Raw genomic sequence first — 27,997 nt, 5'->3', positions numbered from 1 at the left:
ACCTAAACCCTAGATTCAAACACTGAAGTATGGGAAAGTTCAGATGCAGAGCCTGATGTTACAGCCATCTCTAATCAGATGTTTCCACAAAAAAATCTTACTCTAAAACACTCTTCATTTTGGAAATCCCTAAGTATCCTTTTTGGTTTTTATATATATTAGAATCTTTTCCACATACCATGCAGATCAAGAATCCTTTGAAACCAATACCTATAAAACATAGTAGGTTATAAATGCTTTTGGCTGTCCTTCCTTTCCCATGTGAGAATATAGTACTGCTCGTATCCTATTCTAAATTCACAAACAAAAATGGAATCCTTGTAATGTAATATTATTAGGATAATAATTAGAAGATATACAACTTTTTCAGTAAAAGGTGATTCTACTCACTAAGAACTTGACCTTATATTGTGCCAATGGGAAAAGAACGGGAGTCTACGGCTCTCAGCACTTCCATGAGTTTCTGAGCACCTTGCAGGATCAAAGCTTTAAAAGGCCACATTCTAAATTCCCTCTCTTCTGCCAGTGAAATTCTTTACCTTGGATTCTCCTCCTCCGAGTACATTGACCATCACTTCCATGACAGTCTCATGCATTCCTAGAGCCCTCATAAGATTAGGATGTTGGTAAAACACTTTATTATTCATGATGTCTCTATAAAGAAACATAATAAGAAAATGGATTAAAATGTACTGTTCAGGGAACACATTTTAATTTCTCTGTCACATGATACTCACACAACTACCAGTCTGAAGAACAAGCCTGCTCTTGCAGTTCTTACTTAGGTATACCGCCCTGTGTTTGCACAGGGACAGAAGGACTGGGCACAAATAAAGTTAAGTGTTAGAAATTATTGAAATTTATTGATTGATTTCAATCCTTGTAATTTAATGAAATTCTAGAAAATGCACAAAGGATTGAATGCTTATTTCACTGTGTATTACCTACATGGAATGTTCGCAAAGCCACATGATACAGAGATCATAAGTCAAGTTAGAGGCCTTAGTTCAAATCCAGTGGAAAATACCTCGTCATGATGATGGCATGATATTTCCTCTCCTAACAGGTTAGCTGGATTTCAGCACATTCATACAGTTCGTGCACTCAGTGCACCTGAATTACATACATACCAATTTGATAGAACAAAACTCCTAGGGCTGTCAGAGGGAAGGGAGCAGAGCCAAAGAGGCATCATTCCGCCAGCCTCTGACTGCGTGCTGGACACCATACAGTCCATGGGCTGAGGGGTAATGTGACTGGATGGCATAGAGGGGGGTGACAAGTAGAGCTATTCTCTGCTGCATCATTCCATATAAAACCCACAAGGAAATTGGCCAAGGGGCAGGCAGAGAGGCATTTAGTTCTGAGTGGGTGGAGGAGATACCCAAGGGGTCGTGCCAAGGTCTAACACCTTTCACAAAGGCCCCAGAATTAGTAGCATTTCCGCATGGTTTTAGGACATCCATAAGGTTAGAGGGTCATGACCAAGGACATTGTGGATTCTTCATCACTTGAAGTTTTGATTTAAACACTGGATGTCTGTGTAAAAGATATGCTTTAGCTCAGACAGAAGTTATGGGCTTGAAGTAGGAATTATTGAGTGAGGTTCCATGGCCTATATTATGTAGGAGGTCAAACTATATCATCATAATGGTCCCTGCTGGCCTTGAAATCGGTGAATCTAACATTTCCCTGACATCCCCACCCCATAGCGTCACCCTCTTCTTTTTTTTTTTTTTTAATAACTAAAGCCTAAATCTGATATTTACTCTAATTTATTTTCATGCCACATAAATATTGCTTAGTACTGTATACTACATAATTTACATAGATGTAACCAATATGATAATTCATAATTATAACATCCTGGATTACCCCTATAAAATTGGTCAGACTGCTAGACGTGTTTTTTAATTAAAAAAAAAGATTTTAATAAACAACAGTCATAGTGGAATAAAAACCAAATACAGTTATCTCACAGAATAGCAATAAGATTTCCACAAAGAGGAAAACAATGCCGCAAAACAGGAGCTGTGGGTAAATGATATTAATAAATTAACCAGTCTAAGCCCAGTCCTTCAGTCCTTACTCCCACTGAAGTCATCGTGATCTCAGCCTGAGTACAGAATGGAAAATGGAACCCGAAGTGATGTGACAATGGAAGCTTCAATTATCCATTAAATAACAATTATTCTGCAGTCAGAGTTTCTAAGATTCATTCTGTCTAATTAAAAGATTGTACTATACAGGACAGAAGTGAAGGAATTTTTTTTTTCCAGTAACAGAATGCACATTTGCAAACATTGCCCCAAATAACAGCACTAACAGTACTTGTACCACAGAAATGTGCCAGTTACATCTCCAAGCCTTAGACGTTTGCCTGTGGAATCTCCTATCAAGATCAGAAAAGAATTTAGAGTCTGGATAGGAAAGAGAATTTACGACATGTCTACACCGCCACACAGTTTGGACTACAGAGGCGTGAGTAGCAGTACACACCAAAGTACTGTGCTTTAACATCCTTGTGTGGCTGCTGCAGGCATGAACAAAAAGGTTCCTAGTTCACATTAATGTAGTTCTCTTCCAACAGGACTACACTGATGCAAAATAGGAAACCTTTAGTTCATGCCTGCAGTAGCCACACACGGGAGTTACAGTGCTATTCACACCCCAATAGCCCCAACTTCAGGGCAGTGTAGACATGTCTTTAGTTCCAGTTATCCTCCTGTCATCAAGTATTAGCCACATAAAGAACAATAATCATAAGAACTTTACTGGTTTTCCAATAAATGTTAACTTAAGTGAACTACTGCTCAAGAGAACATTCTTTCCTTTCTAGTGCACTTCAGCAATGCAGCTTTAAACATGAGCACCAATTTTGAAAATTATGGTGTCAATATTATTTTACATAAAGATAGAGATGTCTAATAAACATGAATATTTTTTAAAGTAATTATAATTTAAAAGCTGTAGCAAGCCTACAAATTATATACAACGTAGAAATAAATATGAAAGCAATGTGCCTCAGGTCAGAGGAAAAATGACTAGATAATTATAAATGAGGCAACAGTATTGTTAATTCTCCTGCTAATATTGTGAGTCCTGTGATATTTGCTGTTCTTCTTTTAGCTTCTGCTCCTGGAATTATGTGATTATGTAACTCAGCTTTAGTTAAAAAATGGTTGTGAAGAAAAGCTTGAAAACATGAACACTAAAATCTAAAAACCAGATGCATCAGCCACACTACACAATCTCTGTAGTGTAGCTGGCAGCTGTGTCATTACTAATAGTGCTTAACTCTATTAGCCCCTAATGACTTAGGTGCCCCCTCTGCCTGTTCCCCAGACAAGCCTTCAGGTCAAAGTTGCTATGGGATCTGTACCAGGAATCTCAACCCAGGAAAGCTGCTCCTGCTACGTGCCACTACGTGCCTGGTATCTACTCTGTGTGCCATGGACCATGACCTTTTTAAAAAAGAGGGGCAAATCAAATCTTTCAGGGAGGCCACAGGCAGGCTGCTTTGGCTGTGTTCAAGAGCCTTAATTGCTTACTCCTCTGAATAGCCATAAACTCTTCTATCTCTACACCACACCATGGCTTAGATTTTCCTCCTTCATTGGGAACTGAGCCATCCTGGACATGTAAGACACTTCAAGGATGGGCCAGTGGTATCAAGGACAAAGACTCTTTGAAAGCATAACTCTTATAATACTTGGCATAATTACTGAGCATATTATAAAGTGTGACAACTGAAAGACTCTGCTGTATTAGCTTATCTGCTGTATCTCTGAAATAACACTGTGATGAAAAAGACCTGAAGAAGAGCTCTGTGTAGCTCAGAAGCTTGTCCCTTTCACCAACATAAGTTGATCCAATAGAAGATATTATCTCACCCACCCCCTCTCTTTATTATGATGAAAAAGAAAATTGTGCCTTTAAATATGATTGAGCAGTGCTCCCATTTATCCACTGGAAGAGACGGATAGTTGACACTAAAAGAACAGGAGTACTTGTGGCACCTTAGAGACTAACAAATTTATTAGAGCGTAAGCTTTCATGGGCTAGAGCCCACTTCATCAGATGCATAGAATGGAACATATAGTAAGAAGATAGATAGATATATATACACATTACAGATAAGTTGGAAGTTGCCATACAAACTGTGAGAGGCTAATTAGTTAAGATGAGCTATTATCAGCAGGAGAAAAAAACTTTTGTACTGATAATCAAGATGGCCCATTTAGACAGTTGACAAGAAAGTGTGAGGATACTTAACTTTCGGGAAATAGATTCAATATGTGTAATGACCCAGCCACTCTGAGTCTCGATTCAAACCCAAGTTAATGGTAGCTAGTTTGTATATTAATTCAAGCTCAGCAGTTTCTCATTGGAGTCTGCTTTTGAAGCTTTTCTGTTGCAAAATTGCCACCCTTAAATCTTTTACTGAGTGGCCAGAGAGGTTGAAGTGTTCTCCTACCAGTTTTTGAATGTTATGATTCCTGATGTCAGATTTGTGTCCATTTATTCTTTTGCGTAGAGACTGTCCAGTTTGACCAATGTACATGGCAGAGGGGCATTGCTGGCACAGGATGGCATATATCACACTGGTAGATGTGCAGGTGAATGAGCCCCTGATGGCGTGGCTAATGTGATTAGGTCCTATGATGATGTCAGTTGAATAAATATATGGACAGAGTTGGCATCGGGCTTTGTTGCAAGGATAGATTCCTGGGTTAGTGTTTTTGTTGTGTAGTATGTGGTTGCTGGAGAGTATTTGCTTCAGGTTGTGGGGGCTGTCTGTAAGTGAGGACTGGTCTGTCTCCCAAGATCTGTGAGAGTGAGGGATTATTTTTCAGGATAGGTTGTAAATCTGTGATGATGTGCTGGAGAGGTTTTAGTTGGGGGTGAAGGTGACAGCTTGTGGCGTTCTGTTATTTTCTTTGTTGGGCCTGTCCTGTAGTAGGTGACTTCTGGGTACTCTTCTGGCTCTGTCAATCTGTTTTTTTCACTTCAGCAGGTGGGTATTGTAGTTTTAAGAATGCTTGATAGAGATCTTGTAGGTGTTTGTCTCTGTCTGAGGGATTGGAGCAAATGTGGTTGTATTTTAGAGCTTGGCTGTAGACAATGGATCGTGTGGTGTGTCCTGGATGGAAGCTGGAAGCATGTAGGTAAGTATAGCGGTCAGTAGGTTTCCGGTATAGGGTGGTGTTTATGTGACCATTGCTTATTAGCACCATAGTGTCCAGGAAATGGACCACTTGTGTGGATTGGTCTAGCCTGAGGTTGATGGTGGGATGGAAATTGTTGAAATCATGGTGGAATTCCTCAAGGGCTTCTTTTCCATGGGTCCAGATGATGAAGATGTCATCAATGTAGCGCAAGTAGAGTTAGGGGACGAGAGCTAAGGAAGTGTTGTTCTAAGTCAGCCATAAAAATGTTGGCATACTGTGGGGCCGTGCGGGTACTCATAGCAGTGCCGCTGACTTGAAGGTATATGTTGTCCCCAAACATGAAATAGTTATGGGTGAGGACAAAGTCACAAAGGTCAGCCACCAGGTCAGCCGTGACATTATCGGGGATACTGTTCCTGACGGCTTGTAGTCCATCTTTGTGTGGAATGTTGGTGTGGAGGGCTTCTACATCCATAGTGGCTAGGATAGTGTTCTCTGGAAGATCACCGATGGATTGTAGTTTCCTCAGGAAGTCAGTGGTGTCTCGAAGATAGCTGGGAGTGCTGGTAGCGTAGGGCCTGAGGAGAGAGTCCACATAGCCAGACAATCCTGCTGTCAGGGTGCCAATGCCGGAGATGATGGGGCGTCCAGGATTTCCATGTTTATGGATCTTGGGTAGCAAATAGAATACCCCTGGTCCAGGTTCTAGGCATGTGTCTGCACAGATCTGTTCCTGTGCTTTTTCAGGGAGTTTCTTGAGCAGATGGTGTAGTTTCTTTTGGTAATCCTCAGTGGTATCAGAGGATAATGACCTGTAGAGTGTGGAGTTAGTGAGCTGCCTAGCAGCCTCTTGTTTATATTCCAACTTATTCATAATAACAACAGCACCTCCTTTGTCAGCCTTTTTGATTATGATGTCAGAGTTGTTCCTGAGGCTGTTGATGGCGTTGTGTTCAGCACGGCTGAGATTATGGGGCAAGTGATGCTGCTTTTCCACAATTTCAGTCCGTGTGCATCGACGGAAGCAATCTATGTAGAAGTCTGCATCCCTCACAAGACTTGACACACTTATGAGAATGACAGTGAGGCTTGAGCAAAGATTAAAAACTATCAGCCTTTTCATTAAGCCAAATATCTTGGTCTGAGCTCTCAGATGGTCAAAAACTATTTTACTGCTCGCTGTACTCCCTGGATACAGGAATGGCTAGAGGCAACAGAGACATATTTGTATCTTCTTTACTGGTGGAACATAATAAGAATGGAATTGTTTTCCTTATTCCTTTTAAACATCTAGCTATGATATATCTGCCTCATATTTGAGATAGAATGTAATTGGTCACTGCACTTACAATAATTGATACATTGCTTTCTTTTCAGTGAGCAGCTATTACAGACTCTGCAAGTGTTTGACTTTGTGAATCAATTAAACTATAATCTCTGGTTTCAACTGCATAATTTAGTTAGAGACTAGCCATCTATCAATCCCACAGAGGTGCTATGTACATGGCCCTACAGTTACCTCTTGAACTGTTAAGACAAGGTACTTTGAGCTCTTTCCCATGTGCATAGATCACTTAAGGGCTATCTTAGCAGTGTGTGTGGATTTAAGAATGGATATAAGATGATACATAGAAAAAATGTTTAGGGCAATTTGAAAATGCATATTCCAAGTTTTGGTAAAATTATACTAATACATCAGATATGTCATGGGCTTAAACTTGTAGATAGAACTTTTTTGTGGATAGAACTTTTCTGAAGAGGTTGAGACAAGTCAGACACAACATTTCAAAAATATAAGAGTTCAAAACTGAGCTGATTTCATTTGAGGTGGGATCACCAAGGGCAGCCCTATAGGCCCTCATAGGAGACTCCTCAATCAAAGGTAGGTGGAAGAGTCAGAGGAGATCATGGCCTGCTCATACCAGAATCTCATACCAGATGGGCAAAGTATCAGACCTCCACAACAAATATAGATCATGGAATGCTGCCTCCACGAGGTCCTGTTCAGAACCAGGACTACATATGGATACAGGAGAACTGCCAGGGTAAAGGGAGCAAAAATGACAAACAGATCCCTGACAATGAGTTAAGGCATCCCCCAGTTCCAACCTTTCTTGGATCTGGAGGTCTGCTTGGAGTAGACAGGTGCCTGGATCTGTGGCTTTTATGATACCTACAAGTTCCAGTACCTGGGCCTGAGAATTCACATGTTTCTCTTACGGCAGAGGGGACTAGATCTGAGGACTCCCTATGATTATTAATCGTTTACCTACAGGGAAAAGGTCAGAGTTTTAGTGGCTTACTTGGTAATTCAAATAATTAAAATAGTACTAACTACATTTTGAGAATTAAATGATTAAATATATATGAATAATGAAATGCAAGTATAATTAGACCTACACAGAATTACAAATGGAAGAAAATGTAGGGAAGTTCTAATTCAAGTAGACAGATGCTATCTCATTAATTTAAGATCATTTTTGACCATACTTCTCTACTGACTGTCATACTCTGGAGGGAATCTCACTGCTGCTCATAAAAGTACATTGTAATAAAATAATGTCACCAAATATATAATGCTTGAAACCACATAAAAAGAGAGAAAATGTAAGAGGCAAGCTGACCAGCACTTCCTGTGAGGTACAGAGCATGCTCAACTCATCATGCAGAATCAGAGTTAAGAGATGTGTACAGAGTGTAATTGCTACTGAAAAGTCATATATATTTCACTAGTTACCACCAAAGGCATTTTTGAGGAACTAAAATGTTCCCAATGTGTCAAAACAATGGTGCAACTTTATACATAAAGTTGGGGTTATTTAACCAGGACTGACAATGCTCTGGGTCCACAGTCAACATGAGGGGGACATAAAAAAGGGATGTGCATTCTAGGTGTGCTCTACTAGGTGTAAGGTCTAATAGTGGGCAAGCTACGGGAGTGGTAGAGGAATCGGTGTGGGGATTAAGGCTGGGTAAAAACTTCTTTCTTGTTCTCCTAGACAACTAATGGCTGTTACATAGCATTCAGGGCTATGCTGCTTCAAGAGGAGAAAAAACACTGCCTCAAGCAACAGTAAAAAACGGAAGTGGAAAATCCAATTTTTCCCTTCTAGTGAACTCAGAAACATGAATTTGTGCTGGCAGTTAGAAGATTTATGGAATAAACTGGTCTGAGTGCAATCATCACTCTTTTGGTAGCTGGTTCCAGCAACGACAAAGCCCATTAACATCTCACAAATAAATGTATTCTCCTTAAACTCAAGTGGATGAAACCTCTGGCTTTGGTGTTGAAAGTCCCAGGGTGATCTTTACTGATGGCAGGGCTACTTATATGCATATGCAGCCTCTATCCATTCAATTTATAGAAAGGTCTAAATGCTGAACCTGATTGTATCCTTTAAAGTGAAGTTATAGTGTTTCAAATAGGACTGATATATTACTGTAGAACTGTAATGCTCTTCACTTTTGCTTCTCCCCTCTATGAATTTTCCAAAAAGATAAGACCTTATAGTGCAGTTTACTACTATTCAAGACATTTGTTAACAATGCTTCAAAGCCTAGATCTTAGAACTACTGAAGCTCCTATCTATCTCAACCCAAAACTTCCCTTTTAGCCTCCTTAAACCACAGACAGAAATCATATTTACAGTCAAACAATATGCTTAACCCAAGTGATAACAATGAGACAAATAATTGGAAAGAGATCTGTCAATCAAATGTTACTGTACTCCAGTGATTTACCCTAATCCACGAATCATAAGCTTCTCTTCCTCCTTGCCCATTCTGACGCTAAGCAAGGAACGGATCTGGCCCAGGGATGCCAAGAGGTTGATTGTATCTTCCACTGATACACCATTTATGGTGTAGGTCTTCGGTAAGCTTCGAACCAGACCACCGATACCATCATACTGGCGATGCAGCAATACAAACATGGCCCTCACTAACTCCGGATCCTCTATTATTGACTCCTGAGCCCAGCGTACCATGGTCTCTGAAATCAATTGCTGAAGAGTGGCTAAAAAAGAATGAAGAATGAAAAAAATCAGAATTAATTTCTCATGTTTCTAATAACAGTCTCTTTGAATGCATTATGCAGCATATTAGAATTAGCACAATCAAGAAAAAAAAATATTTTTGTTTTCTTAACAGGCTGAGGTACAATGTAATACATTGTGTCAAGAGAAAAATATGCCATTATAGGGAAAACAAGCAGTAATATTTTGCTACAAGAAGCTAGCTTTAAAATAATAGATATCACTTCCACATATGGCAGTGTAAAAGAGCACGAAGATGTACTGGATCCTCACTGGAGAGTGATTTTACAGCAGTGGCCGGCTCCACTTCCAGATACTTTTTCCATGAGTTTTGAAAGCATGAGTTTTTATTATTATTTTATTATTATTATTATTTATATGGTAGTATCACCATTGTCAGCTCCTGTGTATTGGACTATTAATTTAGGATATAGCGATACATATCTTATTTTAAAAAAAGTAAGTGTTTTGGCTGACATTTCAGACAATAATTGGGTTGAAGCAAAGATCCCATTGAAAAAACAATATTGTACACTCCGAAAACTTCAGTTAAGCCTGTTTTGAGTCAGAGCCATAAGCTTAAAGGTACACACAGAAGCTTCCCTTAAAATCTAACTTCCTATGACACGTAACATATACGGAGATGCCAGAACTTTCCACCCCCTTCCCCTTCAGAGCAGGACTACACTGGACTTTAATTTTACTTACAGGGCTTGTTAGCATCATTATCAGCTGGCTTCTCATTTTGTTTCTTCTTTAAATATGTGACTTTTTCTACTAGGTACATCAGGCGACCTCTAATGGTTAAATCACTGTTTCCATCCAGGGCTCCATCTTCATCTAATTCAATTCCTGAAAGCAAGAAATATTAAATAGCTAAAAAAATACAGTTGAATAGATGACAGCTGTGCTCAGTGTCCAAATGTGAAAATATACCAAACTGATTTTGTTCTGCTCTGTTAGCTAAGTGTCCCACAAACAAATACATATATAGTACTGCTTCAAAAGTTATATCAGTTTAAAGGTTAGAGTAGAGGACTGGGAGCTGGGAATCCTGTCTGCTGCTGTCATTTAGTCAGTGTGTGACTGTGGGTCAGTCTCTTAGCGTGTGCGTGCCTTAGTTTCCCCATCTGCAAAATGGGATAATACCTGCATTCCAGGGGATTCAGTGATGCTTGACTGAGGTTTGTATTTTGAGATCCTCAGTGGAAAGGCATTATAGAAATGAGGGCATTGGCATGGCTGTTAATTCATTTTTCAATGAGTAGGTATGAGCAAGTAACTCCATTCATTATATCATGGCACATGTGATAGGCAGCTATAAGGAAAAACAAGGTGTGAAAATGTAAAATATGTTGATTTGATGCAAGATTTGTTCTTCATTTTTATGGTTTCATCTAAAATAATGTAACTGAAACCTAAGGGTTTGGTCCAGGATGATAACTAATATTAAAGTGTCATGACTATATGAGTTCAAAGTAAAAATGACATTCAGTATTTTTTTTCAAATTCAGAATTATTCAACTTTTAAAAAATATGATGGTCACTTTTACAGCAGGATTCTACCTCACATTAGATCATTCTGCTTGCTCCTTTGGTATTTTTGATAAAGAAGTTGGGTTGTTTTTAAAATATATTTGCCTTTTTTCCATTAATCCCTTTGTGGGATGCGATCTATTCTCTGTTTTCTTGCTTTTCACCCTAAGGAAAATGTTAATGCATAAGTCATTGATAAGACTACAATTAAGTCATGGGTATTTTTTAGTAAAAGTCACCTGTCCATGATTTGTACTATAAATACCCCTGACTAAATCTTAGCTGGGGGCTACTGCTCTGGGGAGCCCCTGGGAGGCTGCTTCTCTGAGGGGCCCCTGGGGCCAGCCCCACTGGCTGCTGCTCAAGATGTCCACGGGGCCAGCAGCACCAGCTGCCGGGGACTGCTGAGCAGCGGCTGCTTCGGCCACCCCCCGGACCACGGCTCAGGTGGTCCCCGGGGCCAGCCATATCGGCCGATGTTCGGGAGGTCCCCCGGGCCAGCTGCCGGGGGCCACCGAGCAGCGGCCGGTGCATCTATCCATGGGGGTGTCTGGGCAGCTGGCCTTTGGGCCAGCTCCTTTGGAAGCCCTGGGGTCAGCCACACTGGCTGCTGCAGAAGTCACGGAGGCCGCGGAAAGTCACGGACAGACATGGAACCCTAGTCATCAATAATCACATATTTTAAGAATTATAAACTGGTTTGTAAGGAAATCGCAATCTGATTGGTGGAAATTCCTTTTAATTTAAGTAATTAACAATAATGTAACTGAATTATCTAATCCAGTTAGAGTACAGAAACACTCTACAGTTATTGATGCAAAAATGCCAGTTCCATGTGTCTGATTTGCAGAATATCAGAATGATTATTTCTTAACCAATACACAACATATGAATTCCCAAATTATGACTGGTTGACAGTCATCAGTAGCCAGTTATCTACAACCAAGAGTTGCATAATCTGTGTTTGTTTCCTTTTGACTACATAAATCTATGTACTCTGCCCTACTATAATCCCTCTTCTCATTGGCTTCTGTCTAGCTCTTTCAGTTTTTGGTAGCTTTTCTTTTCCATTTAAAATTGGAATATTTAATTCGAAATGTCATAACAACAAGAGTCCTTGAAGGTCCCTCCTGTTAAAGACCCAATCCTGGAAGAAACTGAAGGCAAAAAAATCAATTGGGTTCTAGACAAGTACGAAGGCCTGAGTAGGAGAGTCCCTTCCAGGATCAGGGCCTGAGTTAGGAAAAAAATAATAATCACGTGACTCGGCTGCAGCTTTCTCCATGCGGGAGGGGAGGAGGGAGAATTTAAATGTGAAGCAGCTCAACTGCCACCTCCCTCTGCTGCTTGTCAACTGCTGGCTACTTTTACAAACTGAGCAGCTAATTTTTCCTGTTTTCTACAGGTGATTTACAGAAGAAGGCGGCATGAATAACTTTAAATAGAGAAGTGGTGATTAACCACAGCTTTGTCTTATCAGTCTCTAGGAGACTGAAGCAAAATTTAAATGGAAGGAACCTCTTCACTGGATCTGCAGTGTCCACAGATGCGTGTTTAACATTTGAAAAATTATTTTGTTTTGGTTTCTTGGCATTTACTTTATTTTCTTACAATGGTCAACATTTTGACACTAAAGAGACTGTTGCATTTCATGTAATTATTGTAACAAAAATATTTGGACTGAGCTTAAGCATCATTTTCTCTGTCTGTCTTCAACAAAACCCCCAGCTTCAAAGTTTTTAGTAAGTGAACTATAATGTTTTTTTAGCATGTTCATTTTTCATTTTCATTTGCCTTTGGAGAACTGGAACAGCTGTTATTGTGGTTAATAGGACCATAGTTATTTTGATAGAGTGAAATTCACCTATTGGTGAATGGGAGCAGTTTACCTATGGTACTGGGGGAAAAGAGGAGCAACAGCTGCTATTCTAGCCCCAGATTATTACTGAAGAGCTATAGAGCTTCCCAATACCCACAGGAGCTAGATTTCATTCACTAACCTCTGAGGAGTACCACATAAGTTCCATCTATTTGGAGCTTGTGTGGGAGGAATGAAATTTCCTCTTGTCGACTAAAATGTAACGTGTTTTCTTCTATTCTGATCAGATGAGAGGGTGCACCTGTATTATAACGACTGAGGAATCCACACCCCCTTGTGTATTATCTAGCTACCTGTTGCTGACATAATTTAATGGGTAGCTTGGTTTTGCTGAAGTTATTGAATCTGGCTAATACAGTTTCAGAGACAAGAACATTCCAAAACAGGGTTTACCACAATGTGTCATTAAGTCCTCATGGAACTCCAAGAGTTGATCTCTAATTTCTTCAGAGCAAGGACAATCACTTTTATCATCCTTAAAATTCAGAAGCATGTTAATCTTAAAAAGAAAGAATACAAAAGAAAGTTTAAAGCTTTGGGAGCATCTTTTTGAACACTTTGCAGTAGGCTAGAAGGGAATACGGAAAGCCAAGGATGCCTGGAATCCAAATATGTACTTAGAAGACCAATAAAATATCCACAGGGTTTACAGTTACTATGCAAATACTGCATTTCTTTTTGCACATTATCTCCATAAATATGTGCAGATAACAAATTTTAAAACATTTTTTCTATTATAGAAATCTTTTAGGTAAACTGATCTACACAAATACCAGAGGAACTATGATTTCTGAAGAGGAAAAAAATCAGGCATTTAAGTAGAGTAGGTAAAAAAGGTAATAAAATGAGCATCAGTGTGAACTGGCGGCTAGAGCACAGGATAGGATCAGGACTCCTGGGTCCCGTTTCCAACTCTGCCACTAATTAGCTGCGTCACATTGGTCAAATCACTTAATCACTCTGAATATCAGTTTCTCTATGTTTAAAATAGGTTAAAAAGGGTGTTGTAAAGTTTAATAAATGAATGTTTGTAAAGCATTCTGAAATCCAGAAATGTATGTCTATGCTAAGTTTTATTATTACTGCAGAACCTCATCTGAGAACTGTCTACTTTCCTATAATGCCATTGTATACATACACAGAAGAGCATGACAAGGCTGTACTCTAAAAGCTTGTCTACACTGGGAAATTACACAGCACTAGACAACGCTAATACATATGAATGAACATGTTAAACATGACCTATCCTTGACTGCACTGAAGTTGTACATCATGTATGTTTAAATACTTGATTTACCAGCATAGAAAAGGGTGAAAACCGAATGAAAATTTGAATGTTAGGACACAGCACTCTGACTGGGCTGGGATCCTACTTCCCTGCTTTGGCTTTTCTGCCACGCTCACAGTCTGGAAAAAAGAATAACTGCCCATTTTAAGTGGTACCTGCTCTTGAGGTGGAGACCGAAACTCTCTTGTTTTTCTGGCTGTCAGTGCAGCAGACATGTTTAAGGCCTGCATAACTTCATTGTATCGGAATCGCTGATTCTCTTGAAGCTTAAACACAAAATCATCAGAAAATGCTACAATGGCTTCTATCCGGTGACGTATCTGGCAGTCACAGAGGTACTGGAGTAGGTAACACATCTGAGAAAATATCAGAAAGAGGGCAACAAAAAGTAGACAAACTTTTAAAATATTCTGTTAACATATAACTGAGTGTGGGTACTGTAGACTTCAAGTGATAAGGCAGAACCTGTTATCAGATGAATTGACAGTAAGCTGCGACACAGTCATGCTTGAGTTAGTATTGGGGCTTATAAATTGCCATCTGCAGGAGATCTATCTGCCTCAGAAACATATACAAGGACATGGGAATTGTGCTAGAGTGAAAAGATAATAACATAGATTTAGACCTTGTCTGTACAGCAATTTAGTGCACAGCAAGCTGAGGTGTGAATCTACAATGCACCGGCCTGCCGTGCACTAAATGGCTGTTCGGGCCCTTAGTGCTCTTAGTCTCTATTTCCAGTGGGTCATCTTTTGCATTTGTACATGGAAGCTGCAGAATGCCCTATTAAATTAGTTCCTTTTAGAAATTAATTCTGACCAGATGATAACAGTTGTTGCTAGGCTGATGGCTAAAATAGTACCATTTTATTAGCAATTTAACTCCACAGTTTACTACCAGTAAAGATCCCCCTTAGGCCCAACTAATAACCACAGGGCAGCTCAAATGAGAGAGTACAACTTACAAAAAACAGAAATGTATCTGAATGTATTTGGTTAAATGTTTCATCAGCCCTCTAGTTTTTTTGTTTTGGGAGAGCATGTGCACCTGTGCAAGTGAAATAGCTCAGTGGTTTGAGCATTGGCCTGCTAAACCCAGGGTTGTGAGTTCAATCCTTGAGGGGGCCATTTAGGGATCTGGGGCAAAAAGTGGGGATTGGCCCTGCTTTGAGCAGGGGGTTGGACTAGATGACCTCCTGAGGTCCTTTCCAACCTGGATATTCTATGATTCTATTAATTCCTTTATCTTTCTTTATAAAATAATCACATCCATCTCTTATTCATTAAAGGTGAGGTCACCCAGAACAAAGCCTATGAACCACTTTTATCCCAATTAATCTAATTTGATGGCTTCCAGGGATTTAAGTGGTACCTAGGCCTTGTCTGTCTCTCTGCTCAGGGGTGAATTTCATCCTAGAAACTACATTGTGCCATTTAAGATTCCTTATAGAAAGGGGTATTGCACAGTCACACGGCTTCAGGGCAACAATGGGAGGCCTTCTGCCTAAACTGACAAAATGACTCCCACAGCTTCTGGGCATGCAGAGTCAGAATGACTATGTCTGCTACTATGCCAGTGCCGGTTCAGCCTTTTGTTGTTGTTGTTATTTGGTTGGTTGTTTTTTTCCCTCTGCTCTGTTGATTGACCAGCCCTTTTTTCTTGGCTTAGTCGCTCCTAGGAGGCACCAAAAATGGCCAAATACCTGACTGTTCCTGAATAAGCTCCGTGTAGACAAGCCCTCAGCTCAACCTCTCCGATGTCCCTTTTGGGTCTCCTTATGCATAACCACCCCGCCCCCAGGCCAGTCACTGCTCAACTATGTAACAGCCAGGAAGAAAATAGCTCTTAGAAGCTGCTCTCACTTGGTTATCTACTAATAGCCACAATTCTCCAAAGAAAGTTGAAGGGAAAATGTAATACATTATATATAAGTTGCTGCTTCTAAATTTATAAAACGACAATTTTATTTTTTTTTTAATTCAGAAGATATTTCTGACCTAATTATGTTTTATTTATGTCAGATTTGGTTCGAAACAGGTCTCACAACGTCCACCAAGGCTACTGTTATCATAGGGCAATAAAGGGGATAATGCAAAATTATATCATTAATAGCGATTATATTTTTAAAACACAATGTAAAAATGCACTACAGATGCACGTGTGCCTGCAAAAAAGAGTGCATGGCTTGAAATATGCTTCAAGACTGCTGTGTTCCTTGAAATATTTGAATGAAAGGAAGAAGGAAGTCTGAAATATACAAACAGCCACTGATACTGTCTCAGTCATTACCTGTAATTTTACTGGTTCAGGAAGTTTCATTTGAAGAAGGCCTTCCGTCAGCACCCGCCCCCCTTTGACTTCTTCCTCTCCTCTTTCTGGCTTTAGCTCCTCTGTACTCAACTCCTTCTCTGGCACTTCACTCTCATCCTCCTGGCTCATGCCTTCCTTGAAAACGCTGGGCTCAATCAGCTGCAAGATGTGTTTCAGATCCCCATTATGGAAGACTCCCATGATTAGCAGAGTGTAAAAAAGCTTGATGAGAGGGACAAATAGAAACTCTGTCGTACCCCCAACTGGATCTCTGACATGGAGGTTGCCCTCTTGAACAGCCTCAGTAAGCATCTCTATAGTTTTGGCCTTTAAGATATCCAGAGGAAATTCAGGGCTAAATTGATAGCACTCACTGCTAATGCTTACAAAACTGGGAGACGAGAACTGGATTCTAGGTCGTAGTGAGGTGCTGAGTCCTATACCAGGGAGGCCATGTTTTTTGTTCTCATCAGGGAACAGAGTAATGCTCTTGGTCTCATCTGTCATCGGAACAATAAATTCATTATTCATCATTAACCTGGCCGTGGCATAGGTGTTGAGGTGGATGTCAATGAGTAAGTCGTAATAGCCTGTGCGAAGCAAGCCTGGCATATACTTATTCTCAATGCCATACAGAAGCTGAGATTCATCCACATGGCTGCACATAGCATGTGCCACCCGGTTGTTCCCTAGAGCACAAACAGCTGAATACAATCGGAGGGTATGATAGTGAAATTTCAGCAATTCTTCCTGTTCTGTCAGTTCTAAAATATCTATAGACCTGTAGAGAAGAAGGGAAAACAGAGGAAGTTCCATATCAGTGCAGTAGCTAGGAACATAGGACTCAAAAAGCAAGAAAGTTATTCAGATTTCTACAATTGTGCAATATGGGCAAATTAGCCATTGCTCTGGACCTTGAATTTTTGAATTCCTAACTTTCAGGTATTTAAATTTGCAATTTTATAGACAACAAACGGCTTAAAAATCATGAGCCAAGCCTTGAAATTGTTTAGACTGTATAAAAACTATCACTTCAAAAAACTCCAATCGTCTTCAGTGGGAGCAGGATCAGGCGGAATTATTTAAAACAAATTTCCCTTTAGATTTAGATTAGAAAAAAAAATTAGATAATTGAGAACATAAAGACAACATTCAAACTAAATTTTCACTATTCATGCTACTTATTTAGTTTTCATTTCAGGCTGGACAATGAAAATAGACTACTGACTTTCACTTTTGGTTTCTCATCATCATTAATGTAATATTCTAGGCAATTTCACTTTCAGGTTCTTGTAGATTAGCACAATGCTGCAATATTTGGGTCACAAATATTGTGGGGGGGATGTATTACACTTGTTTTGAGGTTTTATTTAAATGTTTCCTTTAGAATTTAACATTAATAAAATCATGGAAATGCTTCTATTGGTCACAAGTTTTGTAAAAGCTTACTTTTACAAAAAATAATTTTGGGGTTTTTCATAACATAAATGTAGATTTTTGCTTTCAATTTCCTTTTTTTAAAACAAAAGCAAATAAAACCTATATGCACTGGAGCTGAGTAACAATCCTGCAAAGTCCTTCAGGTTTGAAATACAACAGCAATGGAGATTTCAAAACAATCTAGTTCATGAATACCTCTTGCTCTCATCTGTACATTTTTAAAAGTGAGATTAGATCATAATACAAGCTAATCACTTTTAGGCCTAAATCCTTCTCTCAGTGCCAAGACCAAAGTGTCAGGCATGCACAAGGAGATATCACAGGGGCAAAAAGAGACACCCTGCTCTGCTGCCAGCATGCCCCTGTCCTCAGACTTGATTGGTACTTTCAACTACCTGAAAGGGGGTTCCAAAGGGCTCTAGACTGTTCTCAGTGGTAGCAGATGACAGAACAAGGAGTAATGGTCTCAAGTTGCAGTGGGGGAGATTTAGGTTGGATATTAGGAAAAACTTTTACACTAGGAGGGTGGTGAAACACTGGAATGCGTTACCTAGGGAGGTGGTGGAATCTCCTTCCTTAGAAGTTTTTAAGGTCAGGCTTGACAAAGCCCTGGCTGGGATGATTTAATTGGGAGTCGGTCCTGCTTTGAGCAGGGGGTTGGACTAGATGACCTCCTGAGGTCCCTTCCAGCCCTGATATTCTATGATTCTATGGTATCTGAGCTAGCCTCTCCAGCACACTGGGGGGTGGCTGTGCCTCACCAGCTCCAGACCTGCTTCCTGTGCTGTGGAACCAAGTCTGTTCCACTTCCTCTGAGGCCCTTCATAGCCCTGGGAGAAGTAGCAGAATTTGCCCCACAATATTTTTTAACAAATATACTCAAGCTGCACATGATATTTTGGTTTTTCACTACGGACCACAATGCACTAATTCTCACTCTCCACATATCTCATGCATAGGTTTGAAGATAATATATCTGAAGATAATCAAAACAGTCCATTTGTTCTACCGAAATTGAGTTTTGACGAGCCTTAAAGCACACAGCATATCAGTTGTTTGATTATTGCTAACACAAAAATCCAAATAAATTACTAGACTACAAAAAAAAAGCACTGAAAAACTTTGTACACACACAAGCTACAACTGAGGCTCCCTCCCTTCTGACCTATCTAATGCTTTGTAAGGATTAGTTTCAAAATTTACCAGCAGCTTTGTACATATTTCCCCTCTCAGCAAAATAATATACAAAACAAAATCAGGTATGCCTTGTCTACATCTCTATGTAGTTCTGGCGTCCACAGAAGCATGTGCTTCTCCCTGAGGAGAAGAAACCCAAATCTGTCATAAATGCTAATTGGCAACGTGTCTTTAATTCAAGAGATCTCTTGTTGTTGAACACGACTAGAAACAGTTTATTAAAACCAGTGATTATATTTATGTGACCCAGCTAATAATTCACTAATTGAATTTAATTGGGGCCTACAAGAAGGGATTCCTTTCTATGTCAGAATATATTATTTGTATTTATATATATTATACAAATGCAAGAGAGAAAGGGAACTGACTGTCTAGCAGACTATTTTCTTGCTACTTGTCTGACCTCATAAAACCCACACCTACTCTCATTCAGTTTATACATACAAACAAAGCCAACCTGTTTTCTTCTGGGATATGGAGAGACATGAACTGCAAAGGATCCAAGCACTGTACCATCCAGCCTTGACGTTCACTGACCCGTGAGATATCAACCTTCAGAAAGTGGTTTGGCATTCTGCTCCACAGCACATGGGTCAAAAACTGGACATGGAGACGGGGAGGGCATTGAGGGACTGGGTTTTTATGCTCGCTTTTGAACAAGCCAGCAGACAATGGCATTACATTCTGGAGACAGCAAGAGAAGAGACAGTCACTTTTATAATCACTATAGGACAATGCAGTGTATGATAATACACAAGACAAATGTGCTCCAAACAGATATGAAATCAATGCAATGAAACAAGCGTAGTATGGCAGGAATGTCGCATTTTATGCAGCTCCCAAAACAGGCTGGGGACTGGTGGTTCTCAAAGCAAAATATAAAACACTAAATAGAACTTGCCTAAAGGGATGTCATAGAGGTTTAATATCTAGCTGCCCTGAAACCAGAGATATGAAATCCAGTAATCCTTTATGCCTGCTGAAACCTCAGTCTTCCATTCCTCTGAGACAGAGTTCAAGTTCTGTGCAATTCAAGTTCGCTAGAAGCAAGCAGTTTGGGTGAATCCTTGAAAACTGAAGCCCAATCTCTTCTGTATGGAAATTAATGATCCTGTGGCCCTATTTGTAAGAGTAAGGGTTTGCCCTGGTATTTAAACCAAAAATTGTATCCCCATCTCCACCATCACAAGTTATTATGTTCTCCTCCTAATTCAGAAGAAGCTAATTTCAGTATGAAGAATAGGATTTAAAGGCTTCCATGGAACCTTAAAAAAGTCTGTGTTAGTTCTGGGCTGCAACCCTTTTCATGAGACTACACAGTATCCCATACATATAAATTGACTCTGAGCTAAAACAGACATCAGTGCATTGGATATATTTAAAAATGAAAATTCTCACCATTTTTACCTACACAAGTGTACATTTGAATTCTATCATTTTGACATTATTTATACTACCAATACTGATTGTTTATATTGTGATAGGACCAAGAGGTCTCAGTTAGGATCAGGGCCCCCTTGGTCTGTGAAAGCACATAAGTGGCAGTCCCTTCTCCAGAAGGCTTGCCACTCTCTTCTATTACAAAAAATCACTTCTCAAGACTTGTTGCTGATTGTTAAAGCCAAACCAAGGTCTTAATAAAGGCATTTTGAGCTTCAGAAAAATAGGCACTGAAGACTAGATTCGGCTCTGGTCCTCTATAGATACACAGGGCAGTAAGGCCTCTACTACCCCCTGTCCATGTCCAGCCACCAAGGACATACCCAGATCGTGCCTCTGAGCATGGGACAGGAGAGATAGCAGGGGCTGCCCAACCTATACATCCAGCGACAAGCCTATGGGAAGGGAATGGACATGGAGTGGATGAGTCCTTAGTTTGCACAGCAAGCATTACGACAGTTAGAGTAGCTGGCTGTGCGGACAGATATGGAGTATGCTACATCGCCAACGGAATTTTATGAAATTACTCCCTGCAACAAGAGAAAAGATGGAAGAAGAATCGTGCCTCTCGAAGCCACAATTGTTCCTGATGCTCCTCCTGAGAAGGCACAGCAACACACTGCTGCACAGTAAGCCTGGAGACTCAGGCCATGTCTACACTAACACTTATGCTGGCAAAATTTTTGTCGCTCTGGGGTGTGAAAAAATGCTCTTGCACCGACATAGATTGTTGAGCTGGTTTTATTATGTCGATGGGAGAGCTCCCTCCCATCAGCATAATGCATCTACACGAGCGCTCTTACAGCGGCACAGCTGTATCGGTACAGCTGTGTCACTGTAAGCTTGTAAGTGTAGACATGGCCTCAATCCAGCACTAAATATCCCAAATCATTAAATTCAGCTAATACACACAGTAACTTTTGTGATACAAATCTGTATATAACTATTGTAATTGTTCTTTGCTACAGAATGACAAAATATAACCAGGCTCGGGGAGTGAAATATGAGAGTTATAGAAATTGACTAAATTTGCAGTAGTGACCGATAAAATGAGCATATAGTCCCTTTCACAATATGAATAGTACCTCACACATTCGCACTGCAGGAACGTGTGATTTTAGAATCTTTTCACAAAAGGGTGAGATTCCTCCACAATGTTCGCATTCATTTTAGCTGTGACTACCTTACATGTTCATACCACAGATGTGATGGCTTCAGAGAAGACATGATATGATCTAATGAATAAATAGTGCATACTTTAAAACTGATCTAGTCATTTTTATTCATTGCATGACATACAGCATGAAGGGTGACAAGCATAAGAAATAAATATTGCATTTACAGTTTGGAAATATTTAAGTTCTCAGATGCAACCTTAACAAAATTGTTTTATTCTGTGCCATAAGATCAAATTTCCAAGCCTACTTGCAGGCAAGAACCAAAATATGTGCCTTACAAAATGCCATACTAAACAATTGCACAAACAAAAATATCCCCAACACCGGGAACATACTGAATTCAACAAAATAGCAACAACTGGATATTATCTGATATAACAATTAAACTTATAGAGAAACGAATAAGTGTGGTCTTATTTACCTTTATCCTTCCCAACTCAAACTGGAAAACATTGGGGCTTGTAGCTTGTGCAAATACTGCAGGAAATAACTTAGTACTTGGTTCAACCTAAATCACAAACAGAAATACACAGTGACACAAGATAGGAAAACACCATCAATGCTAGGAAACCTATCACTTGTGTCAACTGCTTGTAGGTACAAACTACTTCGTGAAACTCTAGAAGATCATAATTGGGGTTCAGAAGAGAGAGAAGATTACAATCGCATCAGAGGCAATGTCTTTTCCTTTCATTTCTATTAATAAATAAGGCTAGTAAAATTCAATCTACTAGCTTTTCTCATCTGGATGAGGTGACAAAACCAAAAAAATATATACCTGATAATAGGTGCTCAGTTCCTTGCCATTAGCAGTGAAGGTTAGCAGACCACTGGCAGCATCGACCACGCAACCAATCTCTAGTCCATTGTTGTTGCGTCCTTGTCCAGGGCTCATGCTCTCTCCAGCGCACACCATATAGCAGTTGCTGCGTTTGATACTGAATTTCAAGAGATACATTTGTGGCTAGCAGGTGAGCTTGTATGGGAAGGTAGAGTTGTAGTCTGTTTATTCAAATTAAATTACACTGTTGCAACCATCAGGCTACTGCTGAAACTGGAATGTTGTATTAACGTCATGGTTGAAATCCTGGCCTTATTCATAGCAAAACTCCCACCGATGGCAATGAAGCCAGAATTTCACACCATGGATTTTCCAAAGTTCCGTAAAGATGGAAGAATTATTTCTGACAAAACAAGAACCAGCCCAAACCTTTACATGAACCAGACAAAAGAGATTCCAGGAGTTAACATTTTAAATCATTTATTTTTATGCATCCCTGAACTTACAGATTCTGACCTGCACCATAAGCAGAAATGCCATGAAAGCATAAGAACAGCCAGCCTAATTCTGGCCTGACTAGAAGCAGGACGTACCACAATTCTAACAAGAGACTGTTCTCACTTGACTTTGCAGACTGAAGATTTTGCAGGCTCGGGGCCTGAATGACTGAAATGGCACACAAAGGAGGTACTGCTTCTATTTTTCAATATACATAATTTTGATCAGGCAATTATTCCACGTATTCTTCGCAGTGGAGATACAAACAGGTAAATTATATTAGTGATGAAACTTTACTGCACCTTTACCTGTCATCAGTTATTTTACTTTCAATAACATGGTACTACATCCATGGATCTTGACTTCACGTTTCCAAACAAAAACATAACAGCAGCTATACTGGGTCAGATCATTGGTCCATCCAGTGGTTCTAAACCTTTTCCGACAACTGTACCCATTTCAGGAGTCTGATTTGTCTTGCGTATCCCCAAGTTTCCCCTCACCTAAAAACTACTTGCTTACAAAATCAGACATAAAAATACAGAAGGGTCACAGCACACTATTACTGAAAAATTGTTTACTTTCTCTTTTTTATCATATAATTATAAAATAAATCAATTGGAATATAAACGTTGTACTTACATTTCAGTACATAGCGCAGTATTAACAAGTAATTGTATGAAATTTTAAGCTGTACTGACTTCAGTAGTGCTTTCTGTGTAACTTAATGTAATACTAGGCAAATATCTAGATGAGTTAATATATGCCCTGGAAGACCTCTGCATATCCCATTTGAGAACCACTGCTCTAGCCCAGTATCCTGTCTTTTGACAGTGGCCAATGCCAGGTGCTTCAGAGGGAATGACCAGAACAGGTAATCATCAAGTGACCCATCCCCTGTCATCCACTCTCAGCTTCTGGCAGCCACAGGCTAGAGACATCCGGAGCATGGGGTTGCATCTCTGACCATCTTGGCTAATAGCCATTGATGGACTTATCCTCCATGAATTTATCTAATTCTTTTTTGAACCCAGTTATATTTTTGGCCTTCACAGCATCCCCTGGCAACGAGTTCCACAGATTGACTGTGCATTGTGCGAAAAAGTACTTCCTTTTATTTGTTCCTGCTCCCTATTAATTTCATTGGTTGACCCCTCAACATTTACAAGCCTGATCCTCCTCTGTAATTCCCATTTTATACCAGGTGCTAGATGTTTAAAAACATACCAAGTATAAAACAATTAAATTAAAAAGAAAAATAATTGGAACCAACCTCTCATGAACCTTTCCTTTTTCATCCCCTAGTGTCACTGTAACGGTGCGTACTCTGTCCAAGTCAAAGGTCATGTCATATTGATGGAAGTCAGATGTAATCCAGCCCACCCAGACATTAGCAGGTTCTTGCCCAGGAAATATTCTCACTGAGTAATAGTACTGTCAATAAATTAACAATATCGCATGGTGTTAATATCTAGTGTATGTTATAATTTTGATTCAGAATTAATTTGTTGTTTTAAAATCTCGCAGTTTATTTTTCACAATCTAACTGGGATGAATCAGCTTTTGTGAACAGATATAGTCTTGTTTGAGAGTAATTCATTACTAGAGCAATGGAAGAATGATGATTGCTTTGCACGGACATGTTCTTCAAAAAAGCGGTCTGATTTAAACTGAAAGACAAGGAGGATAAAAAAAATGCATGCAGAAACATTGGCGGTATGTTCACATTACAGTAGTAGAGGATTAATAGACATACAGGTGCATTATTATGCCTGCAAACTCTGGAAACACAGTAAACTGAGCAGATTTAAGGGGCTGAGCCTGTCACTGATCCATGCACAAAACTCCCATTACTTTCAATGGGACTTCCACATTTCATACTCTGAATCAGGATCATGTATTTAGTTGTTGACTCTAACTCTCTATGTTTGAGTAGCTCTGGGCTTGACTAGCTGTTTCAAAATAGGGCCATATTCTGCCCTTGTTCTGTTGCCCATGGAAGTTCTTTTAAGCACAGATCCAAGCTAAGTTAAGTCTCTTCAAATAGGAGTTGTTTTGGATTTGGGGCTAAGTAGGAGGCAGGTCAAAATGGAATGAGTGTGGTGATCTCAAGTTTTGTTACACAGTACTACTGCAGAAAAGTGCATAAAAAATATGGCCTGGAAATAAAAGGGAGAAAAATTGAATGTGTTCACTGTGACTCCTACTAGCAAAAGTAAGCAATTGTTAGAAAAGCAAATAGCAAAAATATGAACACTGCATTGCCATACCGTAGAAGTATGCATCAAGTAATCATAGTCATCTCTGTCATCTGCCAGAACATCCTCTGTGAGCCGTGCCGAGTGGCTTGTGCTGTAATCTGTCTTTGTCCTTCTGAGCATAAACCTGTAATACAGCAAAGTACTGAGGACGGAGTAAAATCACAACCTATATCAATTCTGAGCAAATCAATACACACACACACAGGAATTCCGCAAATATAAATTACCCTAAAAGATTTAGTAGTTGGGTCCAGATTGTTATTTATTGTTTACATCAGGTATGGGTAGAATAAGTGCTTTACAAAAGACACAGGGTAAAATTTTCAAACTTGCCTAAGTGACTTAGAAGCTTAAATCCTATTCTCAAAAGTCATTTAGGAGCCTAAGTTCCATTGACTTGAAATGAGTGTTTGTCTCTTAAGTACTTATGTCATTTATAAAAATGGACTTAGGCTCCTAAGTCAGTATGGAGCTTTTGAAAATTTTATCCACTGCCCCTATTCTAAAACTTTACAATTTAACATAACACAACAAGCTAGGGGGCGAGCAAAAGCAGAAAGGGAATGGAAGGATGAAGGTTTCAGTAATATGTCTGGACAGTTACTAAGTTAGGTATGTGTATCTCATGGATCAGATGGGGAAGGGGAGGGTTTGTTTGATTACCTCTGAAAACGATAAAGATATAACATAGTGAATATTCTTGCCTCACTTAATTGGGGCATGGGGAAAGACCATGAAAGTTCAGATGTTCACCAAAGCTTATCTAAATATCTTTGGCCTTTGCTGGAAGTCTTATAAGCATCATTTTCTGATGAAATTTCCAGTATTTCCTAGTTTTGACAGGATCAGAAAAAACCCTCTGGCACTTTTAGAGTGCCTTTCATCTGAGAATGTCAAAAGACTGCATTTAGCCTCACAATACCCTTAGAGGAAGGCTTCTTTTATAGATTTCTGTTTCTTCTATTTAACAGATGATGAAAGTGAGGTACAGGGAGGTTAAATGATATGCTTATTGTTACACAATGATTCAGTGGCGGTGCTGGGAATAGAACCAAGGAGTCCTGACTGTCAGTTTAGCACTAACCACAACTTTACAAACTCTCCACAGAAAACTTTTACGGGTGATATGGAGAGGGATTTAAAATGAATTTTCTAGTAATGTTTAAAGCAAACCCTACCCACCGTATTATGACAAAAACAGATCAAATATGTTACTGACCTTTGTTTAAGACGTGAAGGTTTCTCTTGAGTGTAATCCTTGTGGTTATTGAACTCTTGTTTTGTAGCTTCTTTTTCTTTTTCTGCCCGATCAGGCACTAGGTGACCATGAGCTGTCTTCATCAGAACCTCAAAATCAGAATCAGCATCATAATCCTCCAAGTCGCTTTTTGGGCCAAAAAGACCAGTGCCTGGCAACCCTCCTGCTGATGTTTTGGAGAATACTTCTGCACACTCAATTGGCATGCTCAAGCGAAAAAACATGATGCCTATTTTGCTGTTCTGTGAGCCAAAGGACTTCTGTGTGACCTTCAAACAGGGGGAACTGTCTACGGTGCCATCTATTCTCATCACCTATCAAATATAAAAGCTCATTTGTTATAAAAGTAAATGTCTTCTCCGCCTCCTCCCAAATGTTCCAGTTTGATTTTTAGCATAATATATTTAAAGTATTTAGAGTTACAAAATGATTACATGTTACAATATGGCTTAGACATTTAATTAAACATCAGCATGCACTATAGCAGCAAGAGCAGGTAAATCCATTGACAAGTGAATGGAATTGCTTCCTTTTAGCACTTATAAACTGGATATACAGTCAAAGACTATCCCCACTATTTTTTGCAATAGTAATCCAACCTTGGCCAGTATGATCCATAATAACTCAAACACAAGGCACAGATATAAGAGAAAGAACAATATTTCTTTTTACCTATGCTTCCTGATATACTTCAATAGGGACAGAGTTTCTATTTCATTCAAATGTGGCTTTCCTGTGGTCTGGTAAAAACTGATTGCAATTGTATAGAGTTATATGTATTTTGAAAACGTATGCATTTGTACAGATTTTTGTTATTGGATAAAACAACCAATCTGCAAACGGCCTATTGTCTATGCACATGGGTCCATATATAAATTGAGTAACAATTTCCGTTGAATTCGTGAATTTAGAGTATTACATTGAATTTGTGCAAGAGAGCATAAAAAGGTGACCGGAATTTCGGTTCCTGTATTTAAATGCCTGTGGAGGACAGTCAGCAACAGTACATGTAGAACTCTGAAGTGTCCTTATATATTACAGTCCATATTTTGAGAGAGAGAAATACTATTAAGATCGCAAAGGTGAGGTCACAGAAGTTAGGAAAATACCAGAGATGACGGTTACCAAGGCAGTCTTAACTCTGCTCCCTTGTGCATATGCCTTATGATACAGGGTAATATTTTCAAAAGAACCTAAGTCATTTAGTACCCTAAGACCCAGATTTTTAAAAGTGTTTAGGTGTTCCTTTGCTCAGCTGATTTAGGAACCTAAGTCCCTTTTGAAAATGAGACTTAGGAGCCTAAGGCTCATTAAAAGTCAATGAGAGACTCCAAAGAGCCTGTGTCACTTTTAAAAATGATATTTAGGAGTCGCAGTGCTGATTAGAGAAAGGTCTACGTACCTCTAAAAACTGAGCTTAAGTCACTTAGGTGCCTGTGAAAATATTACTCATAATCTTTGACTTTTTTTTTTTTTTGGGTAGAATCCTTGTCTCATTCAGTGTGGAGTTTGTATAGAGTGCAGTATAAAACTTATGGGACAACAAGATAAAAGCAAGTATTAAAAATTTACCTCACCCATGGAGCACTATCTGATCTACACTATTGAATGAAGTAGGAATCTTTAAGTTAAAAACAATATAATTAAAGATTGTTTCATGATGTACTCATGCAAAGGGGTAGCATTAAGGTTGCAGAAGCAATCTTAACTCCGGAACTTTCAGGCT

The 27,997-nt window shown here is 39.4% G+C and overlaps 1 protein-coding gene across 1 annotated transcript in view; it reads right to left on the bottom strand.

Moving 5' to 3' along the window:
* Positions 1–27,997, bottom strand: part of RYR2 (ryanodine receptor 2) — a 743,716-nt gene that overhangs the window by 248,476 nt on the left and 467,243 nt on the right. The window contains exons 35-46 of the mRNA XM_077812173.1: positions 26,233–26,585; positions 25,023–25,137; positions 24,026–24,186; positions 22,252–22,411; positions 21,895–21,981; positions 19,313–19,539; positions 16,198–16,999; positions 14,064–14,264; positions 13,014–13,119; positions 9,914–10,057; positions 8,913–9,186; positions 540–654 (exon numbers count right to left, since the gene is read on the bottom strand). Of these exons, the coding sequence (XP_077668299.1) occupies positions 540–654; positions 8,913–9,186; positions 9,914–10,057; positions 13,014–13,119; positions 14,064–14,264; positions 16,198–16,999; positions 19,313–19,539; positions 21,895–21,981; positions 22,252–22,411; positions 24,026–24,186; positions 25,023–25,137; positions 26,233–26,585 (2,745 nt within the window). The remainder of the gene's footprint in view (positions 1–539; positions 655–8,912; positions 9,187–9,913; positions 10,058–13,013; positions 13,120–14,063; positions 14,265–16,197; positions 17,000–19,312; positions 19,540–21,894; positions 21,982–22,251; positions 22,412–24,025; positions 24,187–25,022; positions 25,138–26,232; positions 26,586–27,997) is intronic.

Source organism: Eretmochelys imbricata, chromosome 3 (genome assembly GCF_965152235.1).
Source record: "Eretmochelys imbricata isolate rEreImb1 chromosome 3, rEreImb1.hap1, whole genome shotgun sequence".
Lineage (NCBI taxonomy): Eukaryota > Metazoa > Chordata > Testudines > Cheloniidae > Eretmochelys > Eretmochelys imbricata.
This window is presented reverse-complemented; position numbering and strand designations above follow the sequence as displayed.